The sequence below is a fragment of the Corvus moneduloides genome, chromosome 3 (genome assembly GCF_009650955.1).
Source record: "Corvus moneduloides isolate bCorMon1 chromosome 3, bCorMon1.pri, whole genome shotgun sequence".
In the NCBI taxonomy this organism is placed as follows: Eukaryota; Metazoa; Chordata; class Aves; order Passeriformes; family Corvidae; genus Corvus; species Corvus moneduloides.
In genome coordinates, this window is record NC_045478.1 from 879,902 (window position 1) to 907,219 (window position 27,318).

The following is a 27,318-nucleotide window of genomic DNA, read 5'->3' on the forward strand; positions in this document are numbered from 1 at the left end:
TCCCAGTTGAAGATTCCCTCTAATTTCTGTGCGAGCAGGACTTAAATTTATCTCCATAATTCTATTTCATGAAATAGCAGGAGTCAAAAATTCAGGTGCAGCACAAGTCATTTGTCCATGGAGGGTTTTTTTTTGCTGTACAACATCAGTAAAATGGATTGGAGGAAGCTACTTTATTAAATAAACTCTGAAAACCATCCGCCCCCTCTCCCAGCCCTGCCGCAGCCGTATGGACACGTGAGCACGCGGCAATCCGGAGCCGCCCGCGACGGATGGCAGCCCTGGGAAGGGCCCAGTTTATTCCTCACAGGCTGTACTGGACATGGGGCTGACCAAGGGCTGACCATGAGCTGCCCAGGGGCTGACCAAGCAACCCACGAACTCACGAGCTCCATCTCAGGGTTCCCAGTCTCGTCGTCGGCATGACAGTGATTCCAATTTCCAAAAGGAAAAGCATTAAATAGCAGTTACACGTTGAAGGTTTCCCAGAGCAGGAGGAGGCCTCCCCTGCAGAAGGAAATTGCTCTGACCAAGCTGTGATGCCCCACGTTGCACAACAATCAGTGTCGGAAGGACTTTGTTCCCATGGTAGTTCCACCTGCACGATCGGCTGTGCTTGTTCGCTTCCGGATGCAGCCTTTCCAGAGCCTGGCTTTAAGCTACACTCTTCATTCAAGCACAGGTCTTCATTGAATCAAGCCAACAGGAAGGAAAATCAGCATTCAGTCTTCACCACCCCACTCAATTATAAAAACAAATTAAAAAATAAAATCAACGCAAACACATCTTTGACAAGTGGACAGTAAACAAAGAGATGCCTGGATGAGACACGCGGCCGCTGGGGACAAGGAGAGGGAGATCTGGAAAGGTTCCCACCACACACCCCTGGGAGCTTCCTGAAGCTGCACACACGACCAACACAGGGCTCCAGGCGCTTCTCCCAGTGGTGGAATCGCTGCTGGGAAGGGCCAGGCTGTTCCTGGCTGTATAGAAGGGGCTCGAGCAGCAGGAAAGGACCCACGGAGCCAACCCACAGCAGCAAATCCATGCTGGTAGGAATGGGGAGAGCTTGGCTCTGTGGTCTCAGCCACCTTCCGTAGCCCAGACCCTGTGCCCAGACTGGGAACACACATGGACACACAGGAACATGTCAAGATGTGGTCCCAGGTATGACACAATGTGCAGAAGCCACATTCCCATTCCTACAGGAAATTGAGCCCCGATTTTCCAAGCCCCGCAATTAGGATTGAACTACGAGTTTTGAGTGTCTTGTCCTTTTTTTTCTCCCCTTAAAAAAAAAAACAAAACCAAAACCAAAAAAAACCCAAACAACAAAGGTGCTAGCAAGTACTTGCCCAAAAGCAGGAAGGCAGGACAGAATGTGGGAGAACTGTCACCATCTGCTCCCAAAGTACCAGCCCAGCTCAGGGGCTGTCCAGAGAGCAGGACTGGGGACAGCCAGGAACTCCCCCGACCACCAGGACGTCCCCCTGCCCTCGGAGGAATCAGCTGTGTTGGTTTTGGTGGCAGGCCATGGGGCTTTGCTCAGGTAAAGCATTTGCATCCCCAAGCAGCTTTCCCTGAGCAAGGGCTGGAGTCGGAGGCTTCTCTGGGAACATTCAGCTGGTCTAAGGTACAGTAACAGTGACCTGAAAGGCTCCTCCTCCTCCAGCTCCACCCAAAACCCGAAGCTTGCAGGGATGGAAGAGCAGCAGGAGCCACCCTGGCCCAGCCCCACCCCGGCTGCAGCGGATCCCGCGTGTCCTTGGCCCTGTCCAGAGGATAGTTTGGATCTGTGGTGATGGCTGAAGTATTTACAGGTATTTGCAGCAGGTATTTACAGTCCTTCTGCAGCCCGCAGGCCGATTTTCTCCTCCTCTGCTCCCAGTCAGTCCGGAGTGGGCTTCCGTAGGGAGAAGGGCCGGATGTTGAAGTGCCTGCTCAGCTGGCTCACCTGGGGACGAGGTAGACATGGGACTGGGTTATCCCAGATCCCGGGGGGTTATCCCAGCTCCCAGGCATGAGCAGGGGAGCGGGCAGAGCCCCACACCTGCACCCTGTTCCCACCAAGCCCCTGCCACCCACTTTGCCCACCCCACCCCTGCCCACAGGCCGTGTCCCTGTCCCCAGGCACTGGATCCACAGGGAGCAGCCCTGCTCCCTTCCCAAACAGCAGCCTGGTCTCCCTGGGAGCGGGCTCACCTCTGTTCTTGCCCTCCTCAGAAGCAGGAGTTGGGAGTGCTGAGCCCAGGCCTGCAGGATTTTACCCTCCTCCTTTATTATTTTGCTTAAATTATTTTGATCATCGCAGTTATCTATATAAAGTATTCCTGAATTCATTCAAAGTGGGAGCTGGATAATTTACTTCCTGCAAAAAGAGGCTGAGCTTGACAGAGTCAGGGCAGAGGCTTTATTCCTAATCACTCTTCCCAAATTCAGAGCAGTTTGGGATTATGCCCCAGTCCCAAAGCCTTTAAAGGCTCTTCAGCTCAAAGTGACTTCCCTCCTGGAAGAGGAGTTGGCACAGATGGGCCCTTGGAAAGCCAGAGGGAGGGAAAGAGGGAGCAGAGAGGAGCAGAGCACTGGGAATCTCCAGGGAGGGGATGGGCAGGAGGATTACACCACCCGCTCAGCCCCATCTCCAGCTGTGATTCCAAGACCAAATTTATTTAAGCTTCTTAGCAATTCAAATCCTTCTTGCACAGAAGCCTCATTACACTAATTGGAAAGACAAGGCAACCTGGCTATTACTCCTTGGCTGTAATTACAGCTGGGACTCGACTCCGTAGGCTCCAGGGTAGAACTGGGGCTCCCAGGGGAAGGGGCTTCCCAAGGAGGGTGCCCCCAGTTCAGCTGGGACATGTGGTTCCTTGTCCTCCTTCCTCAGAAGCTTCCCAGGGCATTCCCAGCGGGACTCTGGGATTCTCCAAGTTTGTTTTCTGTCATAATCAAAACTCTGGGAGCTAGGCAGAGCGAGAGGAGGAAACCAATCCCTGGATCTGTGCACAGCCCTTGCAGCAGGGGGAGGCCCTGGAGCTGCTGTGTTCCCAGCTTCCCCAGCAGGAACATCCCCACTCCAGCCTGGCTCTTCCAGCACCTTGGAGACCCCAGTGGGAGAATTTAGAGCCCCTTGCAGGGCCTAAAGGGGCTCCAGGAGAGCTGGAGAGGGACTGAGGACAAGGCATGGAGGGACAGGACACAGGGAATGAATTCCTGCTGCCAGAGGGCAGGGCTGGATGGGATCTTGGGAAGGAATTGTTCCCTGGGAGGGTGGGCAGGCCCTGGCACAGGGTGCCCAGAGCAGCTGGGGCTGCCCCTGGATCCCTGGCAGTGCCCAAGGCCAGGCTGGACATTGGGGCTGGGAGCAGCCTGGGACAGTGGGAGGTGTCCCTGCCCGTGGCAGGGGTGGCACTGGATGGGCTTTGAGGTCCCTCCCAACCCAAACCATTCCAGGATTTTCTGCTTGGTTTCCAACTCAGCTGACACACCCCAGGGGAAGGATAGCCCCTGTCACATCCTGTGCAATTCCTTTCAATCCCGTGCAACCTTCCCAAGCCTCTCACAAGGAATCCAGCCCAAATTCCACAGGTTCACAGGCAGCACCACAGAGCCATTCCCAGCGACGCTCCCGGTTTTACACGGAGCATTCCCTGCCCTGACCGGCAGCACCCGAGTCGCAGCCCAGCCCAGGAGCTGTCACCTACCACGACCACTCCGTAGTGGATGTGTGCCAGGGTGAGGAAGGCGGTCAGCAGGTACAGCAGGAGCGTTTCGCTGCTGGGAGCCAGCCCGGACACCACCAGGAGCAGCACGGCCGCGATGGGGAGCAGCATCCAGTTGAGGGGCTGGCACCGTGTGCTGCTCATCTGGCACACGATCAGCTGGCACTGAGGGGACAGGGACAGAGCCTGAGCCTGGTGTGGGCTGCGGGAGCCACAGCTGTTTGTCCCCAGAGCAGAGGGGACGGTCACTCGTGTGATCTGTCACACTGTCCCCTGTGCTGGCACTGCTGGGGCACCTCCAGTGCTGGGGGCAGCTCTGGGCCCCTCCTGACAGGAGAGACCCTGAGGGGCTGGAGCGTGTCCAGGGAAGGGAACGGAGCTGGGAAGGGGCTGGAGCAGCAGGAGCGGCTGAGGGAGCTGGGAAAGGGGCTCAGGCTGGAGCAAAGGAGGCTCCGGGGGGACCTTGTGGCTCTGCACAAGTCCCTGACAGGAGGGGGCAGCCGGGGGGGTCGGGCTCTGCTGCCAGGGAACAGGGACAGGAGGAGAGGGAACGGCCTCAGGCTGGGCCAGGGCAGGCTCAGGGTGGACAGCAGCAGGAATTTCTGCATGGAAAGGGTTGTTAAACATTGGAACAGGCCCAGGGAAGTGGTGGAGTCCCATCCCCGGAAGGATTTAAAACCCCTCTGGATGTGGCACTTGGGGACATGGAGCAGGGGTGACCTTGGCAGTGCTGGAGGACAGTTGGACTCGGTGGTCTCAGAGGGCTTTTCTAACCTTAACAATTCCATGATTCTACGACTATGCAGCTAAAGTACATTTTGACCAAAAATTTAGTCCTCCCATTTTAAGTTTATCCCCAGAAGGAGGCAGGAACTCCTTTCCCATCAGCCCTTTGCTGCTCACAGCACATGTGAAAACTCAATTTAAGCAATTCTCCAGTTCCTCAAGCGTAACGCAGAAGCTCTTACAGAGATGTTGGCGAAGGCTGTTCCAACCATGAAATAGAAGAGCCTGGGCTGGACCTCCAGGATGTCAGTGGGGGACAGGAAGATCCAGGTGGTGCAGAGCAGGAACAGCAGCACCGGGGACACGAGGGGCAGCAGGATTTCATACACAGAGTGGTGCTTCAAGGTGTTATTTTTATAGGCCCTGAAACACAAGCGAAGAAATGAAAATACATGGAATCACTGAGAAATCCCTGGTGCTGCCTGTAGTAAAGTACCTGAAGGGGCTCCAGGAGAGCTGGAGAGGGACTGGAGTGAGGGGACAAGGGGGAATGGCTTCCCAGTGCCAGAGGGCAGGGCTGGATGGGACATTGGGAAGGAATTGTTCCCTGGGAGGGTGGGCAGGCCCTGGCACAGGGTGCCCAGAGCAGCTGGGGCTGCCCCTGGATCCCTGGCAGTGCCCAAGGCCAGGCTGGACATTGGGGCTGGGAGCAGCCTGGGACAGTGGGAGGTGTCCCTGCCATGGCAGGGGTGGAGCAGGGTGAGCTTTCAGGTCCCTTCCCAACCCAAACCAGTCTGGGATTCTACAAACTCACTTGTAGAAGTTGTACAGGCTCATGGGCAGGGTCACAGTGAGGGCACAGGCTGGAAGAGAAAAGCGCTTCGTTAACACCCCGGGGCAGAGGGGACGCCCTGTGCACCCCGAACAGGAGGCTCTGGCTGGGCTCTGCTTTAAGTTCCCTGCACCAAATATAGCTCCGAGGGTGCCCCAGGAATAGCTCAGCACATTTGGAAGTAGCTGCTCCCAAGTCAGGCCCAAGAGCTGTAATTAAAAGTTCAGGTCTGCTGTAAATTGAAGACATTTCCATTTGAAAGGGCTGCATTAAGGAGCTGGTTTTGTGCTTTAAACAGTAACAAAGTTTAATTATAATACAACTCAAATGAGACATGAGGTGAGTGCACACTCCTCAAACGACATGGCTGGGCACAAGAGTTTTCACAATAAAGGCAATTTGCTGTTTCTCTGGCTGTGTGCAAACATTTCCAGTGGCCACAGTGCCAAAAAGTTGTGATTTCACTGGATAAACGACACAAAACACCCAAGTAACTGAAAAATCCTGACCTCAGTCAGAACCATCAACACTGTCCATGATATTCCAGCACAACTCCTTCCCTGTTTATCCAGCAGAAGGTGTGTGAACAGAGCTGGAAATATTCCTGCTTTAATAACCCAGCTCCTCTCCCCCGTGTGGGAATTGGGCTCAGTTTCTCATATAGGAAAAGCACGTTCATTATTCATGTTAAGTCACACAGCTGTCAAAGGAAAGCTGGGAACATCCACCCGATAAAAGTGCAAGAAGTACATTTAACACACCAATTAACTCAAAATTAAGCAATTACAAAGAACACCTGAAGGGACACAGAAAATAAACTGAGCAGAACTTGTGAGTTAGGAAAATGGCATTAAACAACGTCAGCTCAGCTCTACCCTTTGCAGTGGCTTGTTTTGACTGACCATGGGAGAGCAAGGCTGGGTCTTTATTTCAATTTTATTATGATGATGATGATGTAATGTTTAGGTGGGTGGATGGAGGGCAGGATCCCCAAACAGCAGAGCTCCCACCCCCCTCCATGGCTGAAACCTCCCTCCCACGCAGTGTTTGGGCTCCGGGGTGAGAGGGAGCCCCAGAGCAGCAAAACAGAAGTGTGCTGACCCCCCAAACCAGCCCAAGGCTGGGGAGGCTCCACTGGGGACCAGGTCCCACCACCCCCTGCACAATGGGCTTAATCCCCTGAAAATTCTGGGTTTATCACACCGGTTTTATCCCCAGGCTCTCACTGAAAACAAACTGAGCTTCCCTGGAGTGAAGTCAGCCCAGGCAGAGCAGAGTTAAGTTCTCCAAAATAACTCTGCAGGAGACAACCCTGTTTTGAAATCCTGGGAAAGAGCAGGCTGTGAGAACAGCCTCAATTAGTCACTTCAACAACAGCCTGGGGCAGCAAACAGAGCAGTGTTAGCAGGTCATTAGCAGGGGGTTTGGGAAAAAGGTGCAGTTTAAAAGACAGGCTTCAACATGGAGTTTCTTACCAATAATCATTGCAGTGAATAGGTCTCTATATAAGAAATTAAACAGGAAAGGTGCATACCAGGCCTCAACTCCCACAAAGGCTGTCACTATGTAGACAATTGAAATGGTCTGAAAGAAAGCACAGGATAAGCAGGGGTGAGAAATGTGATGGGCAAGGCTGGCAGGACCTGGCTGGCAGTACCTGGGCTGGCAGCACCACACGTGTGCCAGGCAGCTCCAGGGACAGGCAGCTCTAAGCTACGACATGTTCAGTCCTACCCACCAGCAGGAAGGAGAAAAATAAAACAAATCCACAAATACCCCACATTACCAGGCGTAGGAAGCGTGAGCTGCCAAGCAGGGATTGGATTGGGAAGTGCCTGTCCCCTGTGCTGGCACTGCTGGGGCACCTCCAGTGCTGGGGGCAGCTCTGGGCCCCTCCTGACAGGAGAGACCCTGAGGGGCTGGAGCGTGTCCAGGGCAGGGAACGGAGCTGGGAAGGGGCTGGAGCAGCAGGAGCGGCTGAGGGAGCTGGGAAAGGGGCTCAGCCTGGAGCAAAGGAGGCTCAGGGGGGACCTTGTGGCTCTGCACAAGTCCCTGACAGGAGGGGGCAGCCGGGGGGGTCGGGCTCTGCTGCCAGGGAACAGGGACAGGAGGAGAGGGAACGGCCTCAGGCTGGGCCAGGGCAGGCTCAGGGTGGACAGCAGCAGGAATTTCCCCATGGAAAGGGTGCTCAGGCCTTGGCAGGGGCTGCCCAGCGAGGTGGTGAAGTCTCAAGGGGACAAGGATCATTGGTGGCCTTGGCAGTGCTGAGGGCATGGCCAGACCTGATGGTCTCAGAGGGTTTCTCCAACCTCAGTGATTCCATGAGAAGGACACGAGCAGGAGCTGCAGGACAGATGCCCTGGCACAGCCTTGAACTCTCGAGATGTCCAAAGCACAGGTTTTACACAAGTTGCAGTGACCCTGGAGGGGTCATTTGGGGACTCTTCCTTATCCTGCTGCTGGATTACAGGGAGAAGCTCACCAGGGCTATTTCAGCTTTAATAGTCCCCTGAAGCTGGGTGGAACACGCTGCAGGGGAGCTCTGCCCTCCACCCCTGCCTTTCTCCAGCAGGCAGCTCAAAGACCTGGGTTAAGCAACATTTTAGGAGAAAGGATCAGAGTACAGTCAGGGAACAGCTCTGGTCTCCTTTTAGTAGGAGAGATGATTATTCCAATTAATGCAACTGCATTAATTGAACTCTCCTTCCAACTTGTTGCATTTCCCACCCAGCATCTGACAAGCCAGAAGATAAATAAATTGACATAAGATAATAAGGAAGAAGCCTTTTTTACAATCAGGGTGGTTGCCCAGAGAAGCTGTGGCTCCCCCATCCCTGGAAGTGTCCAAGGCCAGGCTGGACAAAGCTTGGAGCAAGCAAAGCCCCTCCTGGGCTGGAGGAAGGCACTGCCAGCAATCCAGGTGAGCTGCCTCATCCCCAGGTCCCAGCTCTCTTCAGGGAGTGCTTCCTGCAGAGAATTCCTTAAGGAGGGATGGACACACCAACACCCCAAGGGGTCCATTAGTCTCAATGCCCACTGCCCATGGTGTCGAGGGGCATCTCCCCAGGAATCTTTGCTCCAGGAACAGCAATTAACAAGCCAGTTACCTCTACTAAGTTTTTGGCCCAAATCCTGGTGGTGCCAAAAGGCATCCCACACTTCCAGGCTTCAATTTACCCACACTGGTATCATGCAGGGAACTATCTAAAGCAACAATTTCAGTGGGCAGAGTACGCAGGAACCAGGGAGAGGAGAGCCAAGGCCATGTCCACCCTTCAAGCCTTGTTTGTCGTGCAGAGTCCATCTCCATGGAGTGATTCCATGATTTACAAGGCTTTGGATCCACAGCAGAACACCCCTCAGCGGGCAGCACTGCACCCAGCAGGTCTTCAGGGCGTGTACTCACCACCTGGCTGATGTCATATCCCCAGGGCAGGAAGAGAATCCCCGTGTTATACTTCTCCCAGTGGGAGAGGATGAAGGAAAACAAGACCACCCACAGCAGGAGGTAGAGGACGAAGACGCTGACGCCGGTGGAACCCCGGCCGAAGGTGGAGTACACAGTGACCACGAAGTACACGCAGGCCCAGCTGTCCAGGCCGTGGTCAAAGAGCTCTCCCAGGGGGGTGCTGGAGTTGGTCCGGCGTGCCTGCTTCCCATCAACGCCGTCTGGGGAGAGGGAAAGAAACATGGAGCTTTCCTGGACACTCCACACAAAGCAATGGGCCAGGGAACAGCGGCTTTCTTTCCCCACCTCCATCCTCGATCAAGGAGTGGGCTTCCCACCCCCTGCTCCATGGGAGGCTGAAAAATGCAACAGCCTGATGAGATTATATTTATTTCCTTGTATTTCCTTTATATTCCTTAAAGCAGCTTCTTCCTGTGCCTAAGGGAGATCCAAGAGAGCTGGAGACGGACTGGGGACAAGGGCCTGGCAAGACAAGACAGGGGCAATGGCTTCAAACTGGAAAAGGGGAAATTTGGGTGGGATATTGGGAAGGAATTGTTCCCTGGGAGGGTGGGCAGGCCCTGGCACAGGGTGCCCAGAGCAGCTGGGGCTGCCCCTGCATCCCTGGCAGTGCCCAAGGCCAGGCTGGACATTGGGGCTGGGAGCAGCCTGGGACAGTGGGACGTGTCCCTGCCCATGGCAGGGGTGGAACTAAAGGATTTTGCAGGTCCCTTCCCACCCAAGCCATTCTGGGATTCTCTGATTATTTAAAGCAGACCCAAGACAGAGTTTGACAGTTCATCTCAAAGTCAGTTCCAGTATCCTCCTTTCCCATCAGGTGCTCTGGGACAACTTCCTTCTCTCCACATTGCAAAGCAGCTCCCAGAAACTGCTCCTGGCAAGAGCACAGAATCAAACACTTCCCGTGGGCTCAGAGAGGGGACAACACAACCACAGCACGAGTGGGTGACCCCGATCCCCCAGGAAAACTCTTACCTAACGTGTAGGCCATGAAGTTGAGGAGCCCCACCACGATCCATACTCCATTTGGAACATGCTGGTGATCAGGAGCTGCAGGGATCAGACAGACCCGAGTCAGGACAGCTCAGGATGTGCTTCCAGAGGGTTTATTTTGGCCCACGAGGCACAGCCACAAGGACTCAAACACTGAATCCGGGATGTGAACTTTGCAGGATGTGATGGCAGGGCTGCCCCACAGCAGCTCATGAAACCAGGTCAGTGAGGACTTTCCCTTCCAGGATATATTTGTCCTTTGCCCCCAGCTCTCCAAAATCATGGGATCTGAGAACTGGGGCCAGTTCTGTGGTGCCACTGCAGGCCATGGAAGTGTGTGCAGAGGACACTCCTCAGTCACCTGCTCACAGAGCATCAAGTGGAGCCTCTCTGATGTGGCAACTCCCTGCCCCCGCAGGAACATGCCAGGATTCCCCGCCCAGTCTCCAGTCCCATCCTGCCAATGGAAAACGAGCTCTTCCTTAATAGCACCTCCACCTCCTCCAGCAGGGCTCTGGCAGGGAGCCTGGGGAGCAGCTGGCTGCAATCAGGGAGCCCAAAGGGGCACTGGAGAAGGGCAGGAAGAGGCACGGATCGCTGGCAGCAGGAGGGCACAGGGAGGTCTCCTGGGGGAACAATGATCCCGTGAAATGCCACCTCCTGTTTCCTCAGGGCAGCAGGATGGTGCCTTTCCAGCAGCAAAGGGAGGGAGGGAAGGAGGGAGGGCATCATGTCTGCAAAGCCATCCAAGGAGGAGGGAAGGCACAAAACTCTGGAGGCCTTAGCAGCACCAGGAAAAGTTATTTCCAAGCAGGACATGCAAAACATGTATGTGAAAGGGTCCCAAGCCATGAGCTTCTCCATCCTTCCAAAGCCAATTTTTGAGAGGCTGGGAGAGTTGGGGATGTGCAGCCTGGAGAAGAGCAGGCTCCAGGGACACCTCACAGCCCCTCCCAGTGCCTAAAGGGGCTCCAGGAGAGCTGGAGAGGGACTGGAGACAAGGGCTGGAGGGACAGGACACAGGGAATGGCTTCCCAGTGCCAGAGGGCAGGGCTGGATGGGATATTGGGAAGGAATTGTTCCCTGGGAGGGTGGGCAGGCCCTGGCACAGGGTGCCCAGAGCAGCTGGGGCTGCCCCTGGATCCCTGGCAGTGCCCAAGGCCAGGCTGGACACTGGGGCTGGGAGCAGCCTGGGACAGTGGGAGGTGTCCCTGCCCGTGGCAGGGGTGGCACTGGATGGGCTCTGAGGTCCCTTCCCACCCAAACCATTCTGGGATTCCACGAGTCTGGGTGTCTGATGTCCTGGGGGTTTTCACCTTGAGCTACTGAGAGCTTTTCTTCCCATGGCTCATGGACTGTAACAGCCCAAATCCTGGCCAACAGCCACGGATGCCACCTGAGCCTTCAACAACCAAAACCACTACAACTCATCTACCAATAAAGGCAATCCCAAGAAACCAGGATTTTTCCCATGTACTTGTGTTTTGATGATGGGCCCAGTTTAGAAGAACTATGGAACTCTCCTGAGCAACCTAAACCAGACCTGGCAGGGTCTAAGGGAGAGAAAAACAAGGAGAAGAAGTTCCTGAAAATTATCACACTGCATTAATCCTTTCCCTGGGACTCCTCCATGTGCAAAGGGACACAACTGAACCATTGGATTCACAGAGAGATGAACATGGAGACTGTTGGAAAGTTTAAAGCTGTGAATGGTGAAGCTCAGAAGGAGGATTTGGCCTCGTTAGTCTGATGTGGTGGTGGTTTTGCCAAGAGGGGAATGAGCTGAGATGTGAAAAACAAGGCTCTACCTGCTGATTTCAGGGAAGCAGCATTTCCTAACATTTTCCTGTTAGATTTTCAAACAAGGGCACTGGGTTGTTTGCTCTGCAGGCAGAGCCAATTCCTCTCCAAGATTCCAGATTTTTCCTCCTCCCTCTCTCGCCTGCTGCCAGTCAGGAGAACGTTCCCCTGGCAGCCGGAGGGAAGGTGTCACACCCAGACAAGTCCTTCTCACAAAACCCAGCGAGTTCAATCCCCTCCTCTGTCCCAGTCACTTTGGGAAGGCCCAGACCCAGAGGCCTCACCAAGGAGCACTGGAATTCCCAGCAGAGGAGGTGACAGATTGCCCATCTGACGAGGAACATGCAGCCTTACCAGAAGCATAAAAGTCAGGGTCGAAGTACGCCATGAGGAAGAAGTTGAAGACAAGCAGCAGGAAGCCAGAAAATGTTATCAAATTTGGGGCCAGCCAGGTAGGGAAGATCTATGGGAAAGCAGCAAAAGAACAGATGAACTCATTAAAACATGGACTGAGGAGCTGGAGCTGCTCCAGCCACGGCTGCACCGCCTGGGTGTTAGACAACACTGCCAGGAGCAGCTGGAGCGTACCGGGGCAGCAGGAAGCGCTGGGCTGGGGTGCAGGGATTCGGGGCAGGCTGCAGACAGCCCCTCACTCATTAGTGGCACCACAAATGAAGCAGCTGATGGCGTTACAGAGGTGAGCTGGGCTGTGCTGTCCCCGCTCGGGGCGGGACAGGGACTCACCTTCACGATGGCATTCCAGAAGGGATGCATGACATACAGGGACAAGGGGTTGCTGTCCACGGCGCTGTACTGGGAAAGGGAAACAAAAGGCAACAGTTAGGGCTCCAGCAACTCCCAGAAAAAGCCAGAGATCTGGAACCTTCTGAGCCCGATCCTGTGTGGAACCCGCATGGGACCCTAACCCTAACCCAATCCTCCACCCTTTGGAAATGCCAACTCCAGCTCTCCCAGTGGACACAGGCAAGGAGCAAGATGCTGATCCTTCCAACTGCTCTGCCCCACCTGAATGAGGAGAAATGCTGTGGGTCCTACCCCCCAATAATGCCTTCTGTCACCTGCTCTGCTGTGACCCCTTTTGTTCCCTTGCTGGTCCCAATCTCCATTCCCACTTCCAGCAGTGGGACTGGGAGTCCCTTGAGCAGGATGGGTCTCAGAGGGCTCCTCTCCGCTGAGGACCTGAGATTTCACCAGAGGCAGCCTAGAGAATGGGGAGGGAGAGCTCTTACCCCTCATCCCACCACTTTTACAACATTCGAGGTGCTCAGGGTGTGTTTGTGGTGGGGGAAATAAAAATAGAAATAAAAATCAAAGATCTAGACAAGGCATGAAACAACTTCCAGCTAGAAAGTTAAAATTTGACATAATTTGGCTCTCAAGAGCAGCATGAGCTGTTATCTGCTCTCACAGCCCTTTCCAAGCACAGACTACCCTGGCTAAAGTCCTCTTCCCCCAGGAACACTTTGATAAGAATCCCAAGAACAATTCCATAGGCTACAGAACTCCTGGGCTCACACACTCGGCGCTGGGCTAGGCAGAGCCTGCTGCCCACCCACGTGCGTGGGACAACACCCCCAGCTCAGCCATCTGCCCCAGTCCAATCCCAACCACTGAATCCCAGAGTGGTTTGTGTGGGAAGGGACCTTCCAAAAACTCCAGTGCCACCCACTGCCGTGGGCAGGGACACCTCCCACTGTCCCAGGCTGCTCCCAGCCCCAATGTCCAGCCTGGCCTTGGGCACTGCCAGGGATCCAGGGGCAGCCCCAGCTGCTCTGGGCACCCTGTGCCAGGGCCTGCCCACCCTCCCAGGGAACAATTCCTTCCCAATATCCCACTCAAATCCCCCCTTTTCCAGTTTGAAGCCATTCCCTGTGTCCTGTCCCTCCGTGCCTTGTCCCCAGTCCCTCTCCAGCTCTCCTGGAGCCCCTTTAGGCCCTGCAAGGGGCTCGGAGCTCTCCCTGGATCCTTCTCTTCTCCAGCTGAGCACCCCCAGCTCTCCCAGCCTGGCTCCAGAGCAGAGGAGCTCCAGCCCTGGGAGCAGCTCCGGGGCCTCCTCAGGACTTGTTCCAACAGATCCCAAATTGGGTGGTAAAATGAAACCCCTCAGCAAAGAGCACCCCCAGGTCCTCTGCCACCCCATGGCCTTGAACCAGCCCATCACTGCACCCATGGGTTGCTCCAAACTGTTCCTCTCCTTGTCTGCACACCCCACTCTTCCCTGGAAGCAGAGAAGTGGTGGGAAAGGGCAAAACAACACGCCCAAGACAGGCACCAGGACCAAGAAGGGGCACCGGGTCTCACCAGGGCCCCATCTTACAGCATTTGGCCCCACCTGGGTGAATCCCATCCTTGGCAAGGATTTCTGTATCCACTCCCAGCCCTTCCCTGCCCTCCCTGCACAGGCTCAGTTCATCTCCCTGGGATTCAGCCTCAGACACTGCATCCTCACACCAGCAAAGCCACAGGAGCTGCAGAGGAAGCAGCAACAAACCCCGAAGCTGTACGGAGGCGACGTCTAGTCGCGAGGAATTTCCATCTCAGCTTAATGCAATTTTGGGGGGCAGAATTCCAAATGCTTTACAAGATAATAGGATTTGAAGCACCAGTTAGGGGAGGAGGAGAGACTGGTTTAATCTCATTATCCCCAAAACAGCCTGGAACAAGAAAACAGATGCAAGGCTTGGAGCGAGGCAGGGGAAGCGCTCCGGAGCCTCTGTGTCCATGCTTGGAAGGTATCTCAGGGAAGCTTCACCAGGCTCATGGCTCGGGAAGTTTTCCTCTCTCCCTGCAAAGACTGGGGATAATAGTCAATAAACAGCTTTTCCCCACGGCCACACATTTCCAGCTTGCTTGCAGAACTCAAAGACCTGGAAAGAGCCATTTCTTGGAGAAAGGGCAGCTGCTCTGCAGAGGCTTGCTGATACAACCATGGAATCATGGAATATCCTGGGTTGGAAGGGACCCACAGGGATCATGGAGTCCAACTCCTGTCCCTGCAGAGACCCCCAACATTCCCACCCTGGGCATCCCTGGGAGTGGTGTCCAAATGCTCCCGGAGCTCTGGCAGCCTTGGAGTCGTGCCCATTCCCTGGGGAGCCTGGGCACTGCCTTTTCCTGATATCCATCCCAAATCCCCCTGACTCAGCTCCAGCCGTTCCCTGGGGTCCTGTCCCTGTCACAGAGAGCAGGGATCAGAGCTGCTCCTCAGGAGGAAGTTGTTGACATCCGTGAGGTCTCCCCTCAGTCTCTTCTCCAGCTGAACAAGCCAAGTGCCCTCAGCTGCTCCTGGCCCCTCCAGACCGTTCCCCATGTCTGTGGCCCTTCAGGTGCTCTCCCACAGCTTTAGATCCTTCCTATGCCCCCCAGCTCCTGCCAGGCTCCAGCCAGGACACTTCTTCGTGTGCTGAGCAAGGCTGGTGATGCTGTGCCCACTCTGGGGACACCCTGGGGCACAGGGACAGAACCAGGGCTGCCTCTGGTGCCAGGCTGGCTGCCGCCCTTGGTGACAGCACTCTGGACAGCCAGGACACGGCTGCCTGCCCAGGACAGCTGCTCCCAGAATACCAATGAGTTGCCAGGCATCTTCAGGGACAGATCCTAAGAGCATCTTGGCCATGCCCAGCCTCCCCCAGCTGCTTTTCCTTGTCAGGGTCTTGCCTACAAACATTACTAAAGTTGCCCCTTCCACCTCTTCACCTGTGAGGTCCCAAACCCAGCAGTTTGAGCTTGGCACTGGCTCCATCATTCCGTCACCGCATCCTCACTGGAAATTAGTGGCACCTTCCACATTTTGGATCTCCACACACTGGTCTAGTGACTCACATCCTTCCATGAGTTGTTCTTCTATCACGACCAATGATTCCCACCAGCCTGGACTCTGGATTTCTGCCCCCTTTTCAGGGAAAGAAGGTGAAAGGAAAAGAAGCGCCCAGAAGGAATTTCACACACCCCAGAGACTCCTTCCCAAAGCAGCCAGGCATTTGTAAAGGGCCCTGCTCTAAAATAGCTCCACGTTTGCAGACACAGCTTCTCCTCACAGCTGCAGGGAGGAGCCAATCCAGCCCAGACAGCTCCTTCGGGATTGGGGTCAGAACTCCTTACGGAAAGAACAAAACCAGCAGCAACAATCTTATCACTGGCACCACTTAGGAGCCTCCTGTCCATGCCAGGATGGCTCCAGGGAGCCACAGGCACCCCAAAAGCCGGGGACGGGCCCGGTGGCTGCGGTGCCATCGCAGACGAGCTGGCTGGCGTTGTTATGGGATTTACAGACACAAATGGCTTGTATGGCTTCAATCCAACATTAATCGTGCAACCGGGACACCTCTGGGAGATCAAATTATGTGTCCAAAGAGGAAAAAAATACAGATTTATAGCCCAGATTCTACTAATGGCCTTCCTGTCCTGGAAAAAACAATTCTGCATTGAAGTAATCTGGTTACTCGAAGCCAGAGGCAGGCCAAGCACTGCCATAGAATCCTGGAATATCCTGAGTTGGGAGGGACCCACATGGGTCATCAAGTCCAGCTCGTGGCCCTGCAGAGGACATGCCTGGTGTGATTCACACTATCACCACTGTCTGGTGTTGGCGTGTGACACACCCAGGTGGGCTGGGGCAGCACAGCTGGTGGCGCCTGTGCTGGGGACAGCAAACAAAGATGGATTTGCACATCCCATCTTGCTCACAGGTGCTCCAGGCAGGATCAGGGCACTCGGCAGAGCAGCTCCAGCAAGACCACGAGGCTGCTCCCTATAAATCTCCTTAAATACAAAGAAGGCACAAGGCCAAAAACCTTCTCCCCTCAGGCTCAAGATAAACCAGGAGGCAGAAAATTCAACCAACCCCAGCAAATGGAAGCGAGCAGAGCCGTGCCAGGAAAAACAAGGCACGTTTGCCCTATGCCCACCGTGGGCTGATGTGTGAGGAGTCACCTCGCCCTTTAATGGTACTGATTAACTCGAGTCCTGTTTGTCTTTTCCGAGGCCACTTCTCAGCTGGCACTGGAATGGAGCATGTTGGCAGTGGGGAGCTGCACCCACCACACGAGCCCATGGATTTGGCTCCCACCAGGAAGCTGCAGGAAGGATGTGGATGTCCCAGCTGCAGCTTCAGTCTGTCCCTGCTCCTGCCTGGGTTTCACTGTGCAGGTTTTAGACAGCAATGAAAGATGCTCCAAAACACAGCATAAAGTCACAGAATCACTGAGGTTGGAAAAGTCCTCTCCGAACATCGAGTCCAACCACCCTCCAGCACTGCCAAGGCCACCACTGCCCCGTGTCCCCAAGTGCCACATCCACGGGGCTTTTAAATCCCTCCAGGGATGGAGACTCCACCCCTGCCCTGGGCAGCTGTGCCATGAAGGCCCTTTCCATGAAGGGATTGTTGTCAAAATCTGACCTGAGCCTGCCCTGGCCCAGCCTGAGGCCGTTCCCTCTCCTCCTGTCCCTGTTCCCTGCCAGCACAGCCCGACCCCCCCGGCTGCCCCCTCCTGTCAGGGACTTGTGCAGAGCCACAAGGTCCCCCCGGAGCCTCCTTTGCTCCAGCCTGAGCCCCTTTCCCAGCTCCCTCAGCCGCTCCTGCTGCTCCAGCCCCTTCCCAGCTCCGTTCCCTGCCCTGGACACGCTCCAGCCCCTCCAGGTCTCTCTTGGTGGGAGGAGCCCAGGACTGAACACCTGTAGTGTCCCAGCAAGGCCAGAGCCCCCCTCCTCGATAAGGAACTGCCACACTGAGCAGAAGCTTCCCTCCTGCTCCCCAGTCCCCACAGCACTTGATAATTCATTGGGAAAACCACATTCCTGCCCTGCCAACACTGATATTCACAGCCTTGGTTCTCAGAGGCATCAGCTGGAAGATTCATGGAATCCCAGATAGCTTTGGATTGAATGGACATTAAAGCTCATCCAGTGCCACCCACTGCCATGGGCAGGGACACCTTCCACTATCCCAGGTCGCTCCAAGCCCTGTCCAACCTGGCCTGGAACACTTCCAGGGAGGAACCAGCCACAGCTTCTCTGGGCACCCTGAGCCAGGGCCTCCCCACCCTCACAGGGAAGAATCCAGTGCAGTCTCTCTCTTCAGCACACCCAGCGGGCTGTGGCTCTGTCCCAGCACTGGAATCACCCCGTGGTGGGACGGAGCTGGGAGATGGCCCCACCACCCTGGTGCTGAGTCCTGACCCCATCCCATTGTTGTGGTGGTACAGGGGAAATAAATTCCCCATGGATACATAACGTGGAGCAACACTTGATGTTGATGGCAGGCTTTGGCGAGCAGCCTGCCAATTCCAGCTGCATCCAGGAGCTCTCTCTGTTTGGAAGCATCAAATATCCACAAATATGGGTCACACCCGCTTCTGCTACAGCATGAGGTGATCAGCTGCACAGGGGTGCCCAGATGGTGAGCTCAGGGCTGGGAACGACGAGCCTTCAGGGATGCAGTTAGGAAAGGATCAGTCAGCAGTGAACCTCTGGAGTGGCAATCGAGGGATCAGAGCAGTGACTCCAGGGAGGGGGGAGAAAAGGCAGAATCAAAAATGCAGGAACAAGAAACTTTTTACAATAACACTGGGATATCCAGAAGAATTTCCTATGTTGCCAGAGCTGGTTTGGGCTTTAAAAAATAAGGGGGATGTATTTGAGAGGGAGATCAGACCAGCTCTGTGTGCCCAAGGAGAACAGGAGGGACCAGGAGAGCATGGCAGCAACAGCAGACAAGGCAGCAGTCTCTCGCCACCCTCACACTTCCACATCCCTGTGTTCTCCCCAAGGGCATATCCCAGAATCTGCTTCCTGCAGGGTCAGTGAGCTGCTCTGGCACCTCCAGATTGGGATTCCCCTCACAGAGGCCATGAGCCTCTGGGGAGATCAAACACTGGCAAGACCTCAGCCCCTCTGGAGAACTGGGTTTGATCTGCCAACCAGGAGAATAGGATGGGGAAATGGTCTTAAGATGAAGGAGAGTGGGTTTAGATTAGATTTTAGGAAGGAATTCCTCCCTGTGAGGGTGGTGAGGCCTTGGCACAGGGTGCCCAGAGAAGCTGTGGCTGCCCCTGGATCCCTGGAAGTGTCCGAGGTCAGCTTGAACGGGGCTTGGAGCAGCCTGGGACAGTGGAAGGTGTCCTGGCCCCTGGCAGGGGGTTTGAATTAAATGATCTTTAAGTCACTTCCCATCTAAACCAGTCTGGGATTCTGTGATAATGCACAAGTCAGTGCAAGAGAAGAGAATTTCTTACAATCCCTAGAAAAAGAAATTGAACTTTTCCATTCAAGGAAGCCTCAAGCCCACACACAGCAGAAAGTAATTCCAGGTAAAGCAAGGCACTGCAGGAAAAGAGGGGCAACACCACCCCCAAGTTTTGACAGAGCCTTTGTGAAGGGCACAAATAAAACTTTTTTTTCCAAAGCACATTTCTGCCTCTCTGTCATCCCACCTCTGCACAAAGATGAAATTCACAATTAACAGGAAAAAACCCACACTGACATCCATCCTTGTGCAAGATGTGAAGCAGAGTGAGTCAGGTCACTGCCACAAACCCTTGTATCGTGGCCACTTCTGGAGCCAGCGACGGGAAGTGAGACTTGAATTTCCACAATGCACTCCCAGTTCTCTTCCAAGCCCTCCAGACAGCCAAAGACTTGCTGCTAATCAGCAATGAGTAACTTTTCTGATGGAATTCCCTGTAGCCAAGACTCAACAGACTCCAATAAACATTGCGGCAAACTTTCAGTGCAATTAAAGAGCCCCAAGATGGGCTGACAAGCAGCCCATGCTGTTTTAAGTGATGGCTCTGCACACCTTGAAACACTCAAGGCACGAGCTGGGACCCAGCTCTGCTTTGCATGCCAAGGAGAGAGGTTTTTCCAGCACGTGGAAAAGGCTCACACAGCCAAAGGCACCAGCAGGCTCAGCAGTCACCACCTCAACTACTCCTTCCTCTCCACAGGCCTGTGGCTGCTCACCCTGGCACCTGACCCCACACTGACAGCTGGGATTGGGAATGCAGCTCCACCGTGCTCACATCCATGAGAAAAGCACCTGCTTTTAGCAGATGTCCCCAGCCACCAGCTGGGAACAGCAACCTCCAGCTTCAGGTGGGCCCAAGGATGCAGGGTGTGTGCAGCAGGCAGATGGGCACAGCAGGAGTTGTGTCCTTCACCTGCACCACAAGGAAAGAGCCCAGAGGGCTCCTGCTGTGGGATAGGACAAGGAATCCAGGAAGATGGACAGGACCTGGCTGTGTGTGCTGACACCTGGAAACCCCCCAGTCCTGGGCCGATCCCCCAGCGTGGGCAGCAGGGGAGGGGGGATTCTGCCCCTCTGCCCCTGTGCTCAGGTGGGACCCCACCTGCAGAGCTGCCCCAGCCCTGGGGCCAGCAGCACAAGGACGTGGAGCTGCTGCAGAGAGCCCAGAGGAGGCCCCGGAGCTGCTCCAGGGCTGGAGCCCCTCTGCTCTGGAGCCAGGCTGGGAGAGCTGGGGGTGCTCACCTGGAGAAGAGAAGGATCCAGGGAGAGCTCAGAGCCCCTTGCAGGGCCTGAAGGGGCTCCAGGAGAGCTGCAGAGGGACTGGGGACAAGGCATGGAGGGACAGGACACAGGGAATGGCTTCCCACTGCCAGAGGGCAGGGTTAGATGGGATATTGGGCAGGAATTGTTCCCTGGGAGGGTGGGGAGGCCCTGGCACAGGGTGCCCAGAGCAGCTGTGGCTGTTCCATCCCTGGAAGTGTCCACGGGAGGTGTGGCAGCCAATACAGCCACAAGCTGCCTGTCCCTGGCCGAGTCATTGTCTCAAACAGAGGTTTGAAGCTCCTCCTGGAAACCCTGCAGGACCCACTGGGACTGAAGCTGCAGTAGGTCCTGACCACAAAGAGCTTCATCACCACCACTGTGTGGCTAAAACAAGTGAGTTTGGGAATCCCCCACCAAAACATGGTTCAATATCTTTGACACCCTATAGAGCAAAGGCCAGAAACCAGCAGCACTTCAGCAGCAATTTCAGGGTTGTTCAGGATGAAGAGATGTAAACACAGCCAGAGCAAGTCCTGGGAGTGGCACCAGCTCATCACTCATCAAAACCTCCCAGCACGTCAGAAGTGTCTCTAGAAAGCAGCATAAATCCCTTCCCCTCATCTCATCACTTAGCACAGGGGAAAAGCTCAGCCAAGGCTCGTGAGCTGAGTTGCTCCCAGTTAATCCATAAGCACTGCTGCCGTCCCCGCCAACCACGGCACTTCTCAGATCACGAGAGCTGCGAGGGACACACTAAGATGGGCAGCAGTTCAAACCCCTGAATTTAATCACAGAAAAGGAGAAGAAAGAACAAAAACACCTCTAACTTGGAAATCACAGAGTCTAGGAGGTGCTCAGCAGGTGCCAGGCAGCACCTCGGGAAGCTGCGTGTGTTCAAAGGCAGACACACACCCGGCTGTCTCACAGCAATTAAAAGAGCCCTTGGGGAAGGAGTTAACTGATTCCAGAGCTGGGCTCAAAGGCTTCCCCTCCTTCTCACCCTTCCTGCAAGGAAAAGCCAAGCTGGCAGGCTGGGGGGAGGCACTGGCCTTTAATCACCGTGGTCTTGAGCCCCACGGCCACAGCCCAGCAGCAAAATGCTTCCCTCCCTGCTGCCCTTGCTCCCAGTGGTGTTCCACCGGTCTGAGCTGCCATCGGTGTCTCTGAAGACCCTGAAGAGATCCCTTCAGGGCTCCTGTTTCCAGAGCAGCCTGGAGAATCCTGCCAGGAGCAGCCTCCAGCCATCTGCTTCCCGTGGCGCAGCATCTGCAGCCCTGATCCCCGTGGCACTCCCAAGTCTGGAGCAATGAGATTTCTGGTTGAGGGGAAGAGCACCCTCTTCTTCAGGGCACAGATGGGACTAGCAGCTGGGTTCCCACCTGGAAGAAGGGTGCAGAAAAGGGAGGAGAGCATCCAGAAGGAAAATGCTTTCCACAATAAATGGAAATTCCTGAAGCCTGACCCTTGGGTGCATTCAGTGCCCCAGGTCTCTGAGCTGCCCTGTGAACGTCCTTTCCATCATTGGAAATGAGGAATAGAGTTGTTTTCCTGGAAGAAAACCCTTCAAGAACTTTGAATAATCAAATGTGGGAATGATTTACTACAGACGGGGCCTGCCAGTCACATGGATCAGAGGCCCATTTGCTGCTCCACCACCTGGGATTCCCACCATCCCAAGGGATGTAGTATCCATACTATTCCCTCCTTAGAGTGTCAGCTCTAATAAACAGCACTTCAAAGGGCACCTTTAGGTCCCTTAAGGCCACCACCAGCTCCTGCTCGGACACAAGGACACAGAATGGAAGGGTTTGAGGGTTTTTTGAGCAACAGTTTTGCTATAAAAGGTCCTTCCCAAGCCTCATTTGAATTTCCTCTTGCTGAACTCATGCTGGTTTCAGAAGGTTCTTGGGTGAGCCACCAGCCTGGCCCACCTTTGGACTCAAACATGACACATGTCATCACCTTTTCTCTCCATTCCTCCTGTGCCTCAGGTAAGGAGTGGCATCCCCAGCTCCTCCTTTGCTGGCATTTTTCCCAGACCAACATCCCTGAGGATGAGATGTACCCCCTGGGAATGCCTGAGGCCCACATGGCATCGGGACAGAGCCTCGTACCTGCACTTCCACCCAGCTCACAGAGAGGAACCCAGGGGAGCAGACACACACACACCAGCCAGAGCCTCCTGCACAACACTTGTCACTCAAGCACCTTCCCTGCTCCAACGGGACCTGGAGCGAAGAGCCACACAGGGATCACAGCCCTGGGAACAGTCATCAGTGGCTCCATCGCACCAGAGACACCGGTACAGCACAGGATCCTTAGGGTAGAGCTGGGGAACATGGAATCACAAGCAGCTCAGACAAGGCTGGGTGAGGAAAGGCTACAGAGAAGGCAGGGTACGTGACTGGAATACGGAAAGACAGGGACAAACCATCGGAGCTGCCTGCAACTGCCAGGACACGTGAAACTGCAGAGCTGTGGCCTCACTTAGAACCACCGAGAGTGGTTTGGGTGGGAAGGGTCCTTAAAGTTCATCCAGTGCCACCCCCTGCCATGGGTAGGGACACCTCCCACTGTCCCAGGGTGTTCCAAGCCCATTCCAGCCTGGCCTTGGGCACTGCCAGGGATCCAGGGGCAGCCCCAGCTGCTCTGGGCACCCTGTGCCAGGGCCTGCCCACCCTCCCAGGGAACAATTCCTCCCCAATATCCCATCCAGCCCTGCCCTCTGGCACTGGGAAGCCATTCCCCGTGTCCTGTCCCTCCAGGCCCTTGTCCAAAGCAAAGCAGGAACAGACACCTCTGTGAACACTCCCGAGGGCCCCGTTTCCCCCTCTCCCATACATTTACAGAAGGAGGTTGCCCAGAAGCTGGCCACAAGGCTATCTGCAGACACTTGTTAAGAACCTGACCTCTGGCATCCCACTGCAACTTTCCACTCAGAAATAGCAGTGCCTGGCTGCAGCTTTCTTGGCAGGAGACATCCCACACAGGACAGAAGGGGTTTGGCAGAGGACATTCAACACCCGACCAGAGCAGGGTGCCTGGATGGCTTTCCCTTAGGATGTGGACACACAAATCCTCTTCCACGGCCTCAAAACAAGCACTGGAGTTTGGATATCGAGACCTCCAGCCTGCCAGGACCAGCGATCACCTGCCCCAGGCTGACAAGTCACAAGTGCCTCAGCACCTGCCCGGCAGCGCTGGGACACATCACCTGCAGAGCATGGATTTGTTCCCTCCCTTCCCAGTTTAGCTTAGCCTCCCTCCAGATGAATATTTCCTACAGCCAAAGAATTCCCTGCTGCAGGAGTGTTAGAGGCACAGAATCCCGGGATCACTGAGCTTGGAAAAGCCTTCCCAGACTCTCAAGTCCAACCTGTGACCTTGTCCCCAGCCCAGAGCACTGAGTACCATTCAGTCCTTTCTTGGACACCTCCAGGGATGGGCACTCCAAACCTCCCTGGGCAGCCCCTGCCAAGGCCTGAGCACCCTTTCCATGCAGAAATTCCTGCTGCTGTCCACCCTGAGCCTGCCCTGGCCCAGCCTGAGGCCGTTCCCTCTCCTCCTGTCCCTGTTCCCTGCCAGCACAGCCCGACCCCCCCGGCTGCCCCCTCCTGTCAGGGACTTGTGCAGAGCCACAAGGTCCCCCCGGAGCCTCCTTTGCTCCAGCCTGAGCCCCTTTCCCAGCTCCCTCAGCCGCTCCTGCTGCTCCAGCCCCTTCCCAGCTCCGTTCCCTGCCCTGGACACGCTCCAGCCCCTCAGGGTCTCTCCTGTCAGGAGGGGCCCAGAGCTGCCCCCAGCACCGGAGGTGCCCCAGCAGAGCCAGCACAGGGGACGGGCACTGCCCTGGCCCTGCTGCCAGCCCAGAGCTGGCACAGCCCCGGGGCCAGTGGCCTCTTGCACACCTGGGCTCCTGTCCAGCCACTGGCACAGCATCCCAATGAAAACTTCTCCAGCACCATTAAACCATGAAACCCTCTCTGCCAGCGCTGCACCTTGTGCTGCACGGCTTCCCCAGCCTCGGGAGCTCCTCAGGGTCCCTTCAAGAGCAGCCAGAGGATGGTTCCCTCTCTGTCCCTGCCAGCCTGGGACAGCAGGAGCACACGCCTCCCTCGTCCCCAGCCAGCAGGAATGAGCACACTGCAGACTGAAACCATCTGGACTCCTGACTCCATGGCACAAGTGACCCAGCCAGGGCTGGAGAAGGCTGTGGATCATCCTGCATGAAGCTCCTCTGCTCCTGCTCTAACCTCTCCAGGGACACCAGCTCCTCTCCAAGGACAGGCTCCTTCCCTGGGACACCTTGCCTCCTCTACATCCCCCCAAATCCACTTGCTCTTCTCCAAATCGATGGCGTATGGCTGGAGAGCTTCTGCCAGGCACAGCTTAAAGGCTGAGGCACAGCCGGGGACTGGCACAGGGTGCCCAGAGCAGCTGGGGCTGCCCCATCCCTGGCAGTGTCCAAGGCCAGGCTGGATGAGGCTTGGAGCACCCTGGGATAGTGGAAAGTGTCCCTGACCATGGCAGGGGGTGGAATGAGATGAGGTAACCCAGCTCTGGAAGCTGCAAAGGGCACAGCACACCAAGCCCCAATGCCTAAATCAAGGCTGGAATACGTGACCCAGTACCCGAGATTTGTGCTGCATCAGCCACTTCTGCAAGGCTAAAATAGCCAAGAACAAAGCTCCCCAAGGAAACAAGACACGCAGAAAGCAAGGAAGGCAGCAGGGCAGAGACACGAGTGGGGCAGAGATGGTGCTCTTAGTGAACCCACGCACTCTTGTCAAAGTCCCTACTGACTCAGTAAAACCACAGGCTCTGGGGCAAAGTTCCTCCTGTCCTGGGGACAGCTCCATCAGAGCCCTGCTCCCACATTCCAGCGCTGTGCCCCCAAACCAAGGCCAGGGAACACCCCACCAGTGCCTAACTGGGGACAGCGAGCAGCCAATGCTTTTTGTGCTGCCTGGGACCTTCCTCCTCCCCCCTGGTGCCTTTCGGGGTTCTGCTGCCAGGTTTAACTGCAGCAGCGTTTCTGTCAGAGGTGTCTTCAGGAAATAACCTGGGAGCAGTTTTGGTCCCTGCCACACAATCCAGAAGGGTGTTGCAGGTGGAGACCCCGCTGTCGCTGCACAGGTGCTGAGAGGGATGGCAGCAACCCCACCAATCCCTCCAGCACAACGGGAAACAGGCTGAACATCCAACAGTCTCCCTCCTGGAGCAAAAGAATTGTCTTTGCAGGAGTCAAACCAGTCCCTTTGGGAGGCCTGGCTCACAGCTGAGTGTTTTGATTACCTTTCTCCAGCACCCACACAAACCCACGGCTGTTCACTGCCTTTCTGAACACGTGGACGTTTTCCTGACGAACCCCCACACAGCCAGCCTTCCACAGGGAATCTTGGGCACTCTGACACATCGCTCCAAGTCGCTCTCCCAAGCCCGTTTCTCTCCACCTCACCAGGGTGCAAGAGGAGTGTGAGCAAGCCCTGGTCACCCCAGCCCCCATGGATGGCTCCAGGAGGAGCTTTGCTCCCTGAAGGCCTCAGACTTGTCCTGATTGTCCCACACTCTTAAATGACACCCCATGAGCCACCCTGGGAGGACAACTGGAACGTGGGCCCACATGATGGGTCCCACAACAAGAACAAAGCAAAGAAGGTCAGGTGAAGCCTTTTTACTTCACTCTTGTTGTGGGAGAAGAAAAAAATATGGAAAACACAGGATCCAGCACTCCCCCATGTTAAGGATGTCGCCTACTTTGGCCCAAAATCAGCCCCCAGGGATTTAAATGCCACAGCAAAGCCTGTTGGCATTTCCAGAGCTTCCTTTCAAGGTTCCCAGTGCTTTGAACAAGACACAGCTTGGCATGAGGAGACGGGAAGGACGTGGGTTCCATGGGTGTGACTGCACAGAGCAGCCATGGGGTAGGAGCACTGCAGTCCTAAGCTCAGTGTGGGCAGTTCCTGGGCCGGCCCTGCTCCCAGGGCACCCACAGCCCCTTCTGCGGTCCCTTCACGGGGGGGACAGCCCCAGAGCTCACTGTCTGTGTGGACAGGTCACCACAGCCTCCCTGGACCACAGCCCAGGACGAGAAGCTCCCAGTCAGACCATGACCATCCCAGCAAGAGAGGGTCCCACGTCGCACACGGTCCCACCTTCACCACACTGGTCCTCACTGCACCCAGAGACCCCGAAATCCCGGGTCTCACTCACTGCAAGCCCTCTGCCACAAACCCCCGGGTCTCACTGCAGCCCCCCAAACCTCGGGTCTCACTGTAGCCATCCCCCCAAACCCTCTGCTTCTCTGCAACCACCCCCAAGCCCGGGTCTCGCTGCAGAGCTCCCCCTACCCTGAAACTCCACTGTCTCACTATGGCCTCGCCCCAAAACCCAGATTTCCCTGCAGCACCCCCTCCCCAAACTCCAGGTTTCCCTGCAGTCCCCCCACCCACATCCCAGGTGTCACTGCAGCACCAACGCCCCCGGCCCCAAACCCCCCTGTGTATCACTGCAAACTCACCAAACCCTGGGGCTCACCGCACCTCCCACCCTCTCCAAACCCGCGTTTCAGGTCTCACTGCAGCCCCCCCGCAAAACCCCGCACATCACTGCAAACCCCCCTCCCCCAAAACCCCAGGTCTCACTGCAGACCCTCCCAAAGCCCGGGTCTCCCTACAATTCCCCTTCCAATCTCGGCTTTCACTGTGGTCCCTCCCTCCACCCCAAACCCCGGCACTCCCTCTACATCCCTTCCCCACACCCCGGCTCTTCCTACAGCTCCTACCAAGATCCCACGCCAGCCCCCACCCTCCGCTGGAGCCCCCCCCCTCCATGCACCCCGACCTCCCCCAGCCTCCCCCCACAGGCCCGGCGGCCCCTCCGCGCCCCCCTCACGGCGCCAGGCCCCGAGCCCGGCCCCCGTCAGCGCCGCTACCTTGTACTTGCTGAAGCCAGCGAGCTGCTCGGGGCTCACGTACTCCATGGTGGCGCTCCCAGCAGGGCTCCTGCTGCCGCCGTTCCCGGTGCCGTTCCCGCTGTTCCCGGTGCCGTTCCCGGTGTTGCCGGTGCCGCTCCCGCTGCCGCTGCATCGGCCCACCCGGCGTGGCCGTGACGTCACCGCACCCCGCCCCGCCGCGATGGCGCCGCCTGGCGGCCGGGAGGGCCCCGCGCAGGGAGGGGAGCGGGAAAACCCGGAAAAAAGATCCCAAAAGATCCCAAAAGATCCCAAAAGATCCATCCGGCCCTGCCCTGG

The 27,318-nt window shown here is 56.0% G+C and overlaps 1 protein-coding gene across 2 annotated transcripts; it reads right to left on the reverse strand.

The window, feature by feature from the left end:
* SELENOI (selenoprotein I) lies at positions 1-27,318 on the reverse strand. 2 transcript variants are annotated; one of them, XM_032103250.1, is made up of 10 exons: positions 27,001-27,318; positions 12,287-12,355; positions 11,897-12,005; positions 9,725-9,799; positions 8,687-8,949; positions 6,756-6,864; positions 5,263-5,311; positions 4,691-4,871; positions 3,705-3,887; positions 1-1,954 (listed from the first exon to the last, which is right to left on the reverse strand). In XM_032103250.1, exons 1-10 carry the CDS (start codon positions 27,301-27,303, stop codon positions 1,838-1,840), a joined length of 1,458 nt encoding a protein of 485 aa, XP_031959141.1. In that variant the 5' UTR covers positions 27,304-27,318; the 3' UTR covers positions 1-1,837. The 2 variants fall into 2 exon arrangements, with proteins under 2 accessions (XP_031959141.1, XP_031959143.1); XM_032103252.1 differs by having other exon boundaries at positions 1,889-1,954.